At 38.9% G+C, this 8389-nt stretch overlaps 1 protein-coding gene across 1 annotated transcript; it reads right to left on the reverse strand.

Moving 5' to 3' along the window:
- Nucleotides 1-3045: 3045 nt before the first annotated feature.
- LOC131408053 (olfactory receptor 51I2-like) lies at nucleotides 3046-4008 on the reverse strand. Its single transcript, XM_058544620.1, has one exon. The coding sequence runs from the start codon at nucleotides 3988-3990 to the stop codon at nucleotides 3046-3048; it is 945 nt and encodes a 314-aa protein (XP_058400603.1). The 5' UTR covers nucleotides 3991-4008.
- Between the last annotated feature and the right edge of the window lie 4381 nt (nucleotides 4009-8389).

Below are 8389 nucleotides of genomic sequence, written 5' to 3' on the forward strand. Positions count from 1 at the left end.
TAATATAATTTCTTAAAGAACCCTCAGCCTTCAATCCACACAAAAATATTGCAAACAGGTTCATAATTTACCATTTAGTTAGATGTCAGTGCATCACTTAAATACTTATTTTACCAATTTGAATAAAAGCAATTTATCTCAGAATGAAAAAGATATTTTTTGCAAGTCTATTAATTAGGAAATCCATCAATATATATTCACCAGCAGTAAAATATATATATGCATATAAATATATATAATGGATTATTTTTCTATATTAAGGAAGTAAGAGCTTTTAATTTTCTGCCTCTTCAAAATATTTGTCTATATACTGTCATCAGTATAAACAAGATACAGTCTGTGTGTGTGTGTGCACCTCAGTGGTCCTTGTCCAACTAAGAGCTGGAAAGTGAGTACTTCTGTGACACTGAAGGAAATTTCTATCACTGTTTTGTGCAGTGATCCCTTATTTATTCTTAACTTAGCTCACTATCCGTATTCAACTAGTTAGACACATGCAATGAAACATCTCCCTATGTCACATGCTCTTTGTTATCAAGAACCAGGCCCCAAACATTTCTGCATCCCTGGTGCTTAGCATGGAGATAGGCTCATATTAGTCATCCAGGTGTGTTTGCTGAAGGAAGAAATAAAGGATTACTGCACAAAATGATGATAGAAATAGTTTGTGATAGAGTAGTAGTTGTTCTCCTGTTCTCTTGCCTTATTCTGTAACTTCTAAATTCCGTACTTGAGACTAACAGATGTATTTAAAAGAAAAGAAGCAGCAGCCTAAAAGAGATTAAAGTCAGCAATGTGGTTTGTAATATTCAGGTATAGATACTGAAGCATTAGAATATAAAAAAGATTTTTTTTTTTTTTTAAAGAAGGAAGATTCCCATTGTAAGCTTGACTTTCAGGGCTATGGATTAATACTTTTCCTTGATTTTTTTCTTTCAGTTTTGCTCATAATTGCACATAGACTTACCTTATAATCAATTTTTGTTCCCATATATAAGGAAGGGTGGTTTTCCAGGGTGACTGGGAGGAGGATTCTCTAGACTGGGAGGGATAACTGGGTAGCTTTTCCAGCCTCTTGGCTCTCGGACTCCAACTGTTGTTGTCCAAAAGGTGAAAGCAGCACCTGTCTTTGAGGCCACTTGTGTGTATCAGAGCTAAGTTTATTTCTAAAGAGTGTTTTGCTCCCTCCCTCTGTTCCAGCCCTAGAGCTCTACAGAGCCTGAGAAGTTTCATTTAGCTGCTGCAGCACTTTCTTGCATGTGCTTCCTCTACAGACTTTTCACCTGTCATTAGAACCCTCTTTCTCTCTTACTCAAGTGATCTTTATCTGTTTTATGTGGTTTCCTTCAGACAGAGGTTATATCCTTTTGTAAAGTTTATTTCCTGAACATTTCTCAGATTCTCAAATGCTTAGGACCACCACAGCATTGCTTGTTCCTCTTAAGTGCACGAGGACTTGGACATTGTACAGATTGTCCCAGTTTCACCAATCTGAAAGCCATCTGCCCAGGTTTCTGCTTAGGGTGTAGTCTCTCCTATTGATAGTGAGAGAGTGTGATTTTGCGGGTTTTTTATTTCTCGTTGAATTAAGGTTTGTTATTCACCTTTACAACACTGACCCCCACCACACAATTTCTAATCTTGTTGCCCTCATTGGTTTGGCTACACCTACTTTTTTCTAGGATTCTTGAGATTTCCCTGTCACCCTAGTATTTTTGAAGATGTTGCTTCTAGGATTTTATTCTGTTTTGTTTTTGGGGGGTTTTTTTTGGTAATAGTTGGTTAATTTGTCTTTCAGGATGGGTTTGGCAGGTTTGGAATCTATACTGCTGCTATGTGTAGGGTATGATGATGTCACTGGGTCTCTATATATTTATTTTAGACAAGTTATATCACGAAGAAAACATGTAAAGGGCTGCTTCTTTTAAAAAAAAAATGATAACTTTTTGCCCCAGTGTCTGCTTTCCCCAGTCATCCAATAGGGTTGCATTATGCCATGGTCTGTCCACTGCCTGGTGAAAGTCCCTACACTATTGTGCTTACCTCTGTCAAGTGGCTACAAGCCTGTGTAGTCTGTTTGTGTGAGTTTTCTGTGAATTTGCAGAGGGATCCTCTCTCTCATAGCTGTTACTCTCCAGGGATTATGCTCTGTGAATTTCCTGATATCCTTCAGCTACCACCTCTCCTCTGCTATAGCATGTGCTGAAATCTCTGGGCTTGGCTGCTCACTACAGACCATGAAAGTCCATATTCCAGCAGATCATGGAATAAACTGCCAATGCTACTAAAGTCAACTTGCCCCACCATCAGTCACTAGTACCTGTTAGCCCTCCATTTAGGGCGCTTACTGTCTCCCTAGAGAAAGTTAATCCTTACCTCAGTCATGCCCAAGTGAGGACAACATATGATTTTTTTCCATAAAACTTTTCTCCTGCTTTTAAACTTCTGAATTTCAGATATTACATGGTTTATATTGCAGAGTCAGCATGGCAAGCATGTATCTTCTGTTTATAAAATGTATATTCCATTTATAGGACGCAAGAATACTCTTACTTATTTCAGAAATGTAAAATTGGTCACAGCTATTGTGTATCTTTAATTTTTAAAATTTAAAGATATTCAAAACTATTATTCATTTGAAAAGTGTTATGTGATACCTATGATCTCAAATAACATAATCCCTAGTCATAACATAGTATATATATATGCATTAGTTTTTGTATGTTTTTATGATTTACTTGAAATCATAGCTACTAGTATATTGGGAAAAATGAAAGGGTCTAACTGAAGATTCTCTTCCCTGTCAAGTCTGAGACAAGTCATTTGTGGCAACCTGTGACACGGTTAATTACAACATAGAGGAGCCTGCTGTTTTAAGTTATGAGTTATAGCCAGGCTATACCACACAACTAATGGCAGGTAGCCAATCATAGGTCCATGTGTAGAAGCAAATTGAAACACTCCAATGGACTAGCCTAGTACCCCAAAATAAGCAACAACAACAAACTCCTAGGATACCTGCCTTTCTAGGAGGTCTCTCTCTGATCAGAGTTTAGGTCCCAATAACATCTTGCATAGCCTCTTATGAAATTCCTTAGTATTAATGGAATAGATAATTGGATTGAGCATTGGAGGCACAAAGAGATATACTAGGGACATGGATTTGTGCACATACTCAGGGACATGCTTCCCAAATTGATGAACCATGGACACACTAACCATGGGTACATAGAAGATGAGCACAGCACAAATGTGTGACACACATGTGTTGAGTGTCTTAAGCCTCTCCTCCTGGAAGGCAATGGCCAGCACAGAGCGCAGATTGAGCACATAAGAGAGGAAGATGAGCACTGAGTCTAAACCAAAGGCAGAGACGACAATGAACAGGCCATACATGCTGTTGATTGTGGTATCTCCACAGGGCAGGCGGATCAGGTCTGGGTGTAAGCAGTAGGAATGAGTCAGCACATTGGTTTTACAAAAGGGCAGCCTCTTCAGAGGGAAAGGCAATGGGAAGACCATGCAGAAGCTGCGGATTATGATGGATATGCCCATGTGAGCTACACGGATATCAGTGAGCACTGTAGAATAACGCAAGGGGTGACAGATGGCCATATAACAATTAAAACTCATGGCCAGCAGGATCCCAGACTTTGTCCAGGAGAAAAAGTGGATGAAGAACATCTGGGTCAGGCAGGCATGGAAAGCAGTCTCTGGGGCATGAAAGCACAAGGTAGCCAGTATAGTGGGCAATGTAGAAAAGGACACACCCAAGTCATTGGCAGACAATAGAGATAGGAGGTAGTACATTGTCTGGTGCAAATTCTGCTCCTCCTTTATGATGAAGAGAATTAGGATGTTTCCTAGGATGGAGATAGCATAAAGTAGCAAGAGGAGGACAGCTAACCAGTGCTTCAGGCCTTCCCTCTCTGAGAAGCCTGATAGAGTGAAGGTGGTACTTCTTGTGATGTTAGTCTTATAACTTGTCATGAGGATCTCTGAGTGGCTTTTGGGAAAACACGACCAGAGTAATGTCAGAACAGACAGTGGAAGATGTAAAGATCAGGAGTGGTCACTATCCTCAGGATGGAAGGGACAATAATACTTAGATTCCATACCAGAGATCATGAGATGGTCAGGAAGGAGCAGGTTATGTGTTATTGGTTACCTCTCAGGCCTTCTGCAGTCTGACCATATCCACAGATAGGTCTTGGGCTCCACATCCTTCTCCACAAAAATCCTCTGAAATTTTTTTTGGGGGGACATTATTCCTCATTCTTCCTGTCTCCGTATTTTTTACAGAAAGTTTCAAATCTTTCTCCAATGGCAGAAAATGATTTTACACTTTCTCTCTACCAGGTTCTAGCCACCATCTTCCTCAAGAACTGAGGTACAGTATGTCCTCCATGAATCTTTCCTAATCCTCTCCACTTATTAATGCATTCCCTCGTATGCAAGTGATGACATTTGTTGCCTATATTCTGAGCTGTCTCCTCTCTTGCCTGCCCTCAAACATCATTCCAGCTCATCATTCTCTCTTTGTTGCTTGAGTTCCTCACTTACTCACCAAGAGTCCCAAATCTCATGATCCTCCACTGCTGATTGCTCTTTGGTTTTTCTCTCCTGCATGTTCAAATGTTTTTTGCTTTGTTTAGATTAAAGATTCTCAAACTGTCCTGTCTGTTTGATTCATTTAAGGAGCTTTAAAAAACTCTTTGCCTGGACCACACTCATACCAATAAAATCAGAATTTTTGGCAGTGGGACTCAAGAATCAGTGTTTTTTAAAGTTTCCAGGCAATTCCAATAGCCATCCAAGTTTGAGAATCAGGGGTTTAGATCACTCTTATCGGCTTCAGATATGTCCCACCCCACACCAGCTTCTTCCTTATTAAGAATCAATTTCAGAATCTACTATCACAGGAAACAAACAAATGAAAACAACAATAAAAACCGTCTTTATTTCTCCCACATATTCTAGTAATCACTCGTTTCTCTGCTCTCTTTTATAACTATTATCTTCAAAATTATTTTCTACTCATGATGTCCTTCTTATCTCTCCTCTGTGCATCAATGATTTCAATTTATGACTCTAGCTCAGACTTCTAGTATAGACTCAAGCACCCCACTCCCTATGGGATTACCAATTGTAATAGCTCATCGTCATCTCAAACACAACAAATACAAAGTTAAACTTTCTGTTAATCACCATACTGGATCCTCTCCAATATTTATCACCTCAGAAAAATCCATCATCTTCTATCCATGTGCTTAAGCCACGTAAATCTATGAGGCATCTCTCATTCTCTCTCATTCCCAGATCTAATTTATCTGTTACCACCTTTCCAAAATATACTTAACACTGGCTCTCCTCTCCGTCTCACTTCCAACTGTAATCCATCCCTCAGCATCTTTAACTAGGATGTCTGCAGAACCTTCCTTGCTGTTCAACCATCTTAGTGTCATGTACCTCTGTAATCCGTTCTCCACAAAACAACCAAATTAGTTGTTTATAATGTAAATAAAATGATGTTACCCTCCTACTGAAAATCTCCGATGGCTTCTCTTATCTTTTGAAATAAGAATTCAAGTAGAATTCAAACATCTTCACCAAGGTACACAACGGCATCAGCAGCACTACATGGGAACTTGTGATCTTCCAATTATTCTAATCACTCATTGATTCTCCGCTCATGGTTGTATGTCCCTGTTATACATCTTCATACATATTTGCCTTTATGGCTCTTATCACACTTTAGAATTATAGTGATTTATTATATATTGGTTTGGTTATTTAATTAGCTTTCTCCCCCATTAAATTATAAGATCCTATAATTGTCTGTTTTTCTTCTCATTTGATCCTTACTGCTTAGCAATGTCACTGGGCATAGAGGCTTGGACTAGGAATCAGAGATTACCAGTTCTAGTTCCAATTAACAAATATTAATTAAACAGATAAACATATTATTTTAGGAAGAAGGTCTTCTGAGCTACACGTTATTAAGTGTATTAAGTAAGTTAAATAATATCTAATAACTGAGTTTTTATCTCAGATTTGCCACATAGCTGTGAATTTAGTTTTTTTCTTCATACTTTATTTTCAAATCTATAGTATACTAGAAAAAAAAAGTGAAATATTTAAAATTCATATTCAGGACCCTGGTACAAGATATATACTGAACAATGGGAACCAATAAAGTGATAATGAAGAGGGGTATTTATAGGCTGAGGTTCCTGATCCTCTTTCCATACTGTCTTCCTGCTTTCAGTTTCCCAAAAAAAGGCTCTCTTCTTCTGCCTTTTATCCACTGCCCAAAAGGAATATTGGAATATGATTTAATCACACTGAAGATTTCACACTGGGCAAAAGCTTCAGAAGGTGCATAGCTAGGTCTATGCATGCTGGGAACCATACAGCAAAGCTATAAGAAGGAAGGTAGATTTGCAACAACATGGGTGGACTTTGAGGGTGTTATACTAAGTGAAATAAGTCAGACAGAGAAAGCAAATTGCCATATGACTTCACTCATATGTGGAAGATAAACAAACAAACACATAGATACAGAAAACAGATTGGTGGTTACCAGAGGGGAATGGGGTAGTGGCAGGGTGAAAGGGGTAAAGGGGCACATATGTGTGGTGACAGATGGAAACTAGACTTTGGTCGTGAGCATGATGCAGTCTGTACAGAAGCTGAAATATAATGATGTGTACTTGAAATTTATATAATGTTATAAACCAGGGTGACCTCAACAAAATAATTAAAAAAAAAAAAAAAGAATGAAGACAGGATAGTGAGATTCAAGCATCAAAAGCCACACATAGGGAGTTATGGATATGGGGACAAAAGTGGAGTGCAGGGAAAATCTCTAAACTTCCATCACAGATGGCCTCTCCTCCGTCAAATATTTGTACTCTAATAACTTTAGGATTTTAAAGCTATGATTGAGGTTCCTACAGAACTCTGGGAGAAAGAGCTGAAGTCCCAACTTACCTCCTCAGGACAGCTGTGGTGAATGGGAGGAGAGAGGTAGGTGATGTGTCTGCTAGGGAGAAACACCGAAAACTCTTCACACCCTGCACACAACTTCCCTGCCAGCTTCCGCCTGTTCCTGCCTTGAGCTCTATCAAGCTGCCTCTTAAAAGTTTCCTGGGCCCAGTAAGTCCCAGGGCTTAGGGAGGTGGCTGGGGCAGGAGATGTGCAAAAATCTTGAGTGAATGGCTCCTCTGTGCCCTGGCATTTCTACCCCTTAGAGGTCTTAAAGAAATTAAGGGTTATGCTGTCCTTTATTTTATAGAAGAAGAACTGAGAACCAGAAAGAACCCATTCGGTATGTTCAAAATAGAGCTGAACTGAATCCCAGACCTTCTGACTCCCACTGATTCCTAGATTAAGGCTCTTGCTACTAACCATGCCACAACCCAAATAGGTGTCAAGAAGCAAAATAGCACAACCAGTAGGAGCCTAATTATTGGCAGTAAGCAAATAGAGTGACCATCCTGGTTTGCCTGGAACTGTACTGGTTTTAACATTGAAAATCCTGCACTGGAGAAAACCCCTTAGTTGCTGCAAATTGGGACAGTTTGTCACCCTATTCTCAGATCTGGATTTAAAACCATCTCCTTCCCACTCTAAGTGAATGTCCTAAAGAAAATTATTTAATTTGTTCAAGTTTCAATTTCCTCATTTGTAAAATTGGAGTACAAATACCTGTAGATCCAGTTGACTATGAAGCATAATATCACCTAGTAAATGTGATAAAACAAGAACTATTGTAATGACTTGCCAACTTTTCATCTGTCAAAAAGAATCTAAGTAGAAGATGGGAGAGTTATTTGGCTCTGGGGGATCTGAGGGCTATGAGGGCAGGTTGATTCCCAAGACACTAAATCAAAGATCTTAAAACTAAGAGAGCCTTTAGGCCATTTTGTATCACACCCAAACTTTTATAAAAAAGAAATTGAGATTCTAAGGGGTAATAGGCTTGCTGACATGCACAGATAATCAGAACTTGAATTATTTTGATCCAGACCCAAAAGTCTATCTGCACTGTCCATGCTGTGTTTTATTACCAGAGTTTGGGAAGGGAGAGAATAACATATTTGTTGAACACCTACTAAGTGTCTGGGGAAATCGTAGGTTCTTTGATATAGATTACCTCATTTAATCCTCAGCGAAAACCTGATGAGTACATGTTATCACGCCTGAAATCAGTACTGGATTCTTCAGTAGGCAGACTAAGCATGCAGACTTAGAGCAAGAAAGAAAACACTAAAAGAGGAGATAGATAGATACATAGATAGGTATCTCCAGATAAATTTTATTAGATATTTTTTAAAACACTGCAAACTTTCTTCCTCATAGGAAAATTAGGACTTTGATAAACTTC

Source organism: Diceros bicornis, chromosome 7 (genome assembly GCF_020826845.1).
Source record: "Diceros bicornis minor isolate mBicDic1 chromosome 7, mDicBic1.mat.cur, whole genome shotgun sequence".
Taxonomy (NCBI): Eukaryota; Metazoa; Chordata; class Mammalia; order Perissodactyla; family Rhinocerotidae; genus Diceros; species Diceros bicornis.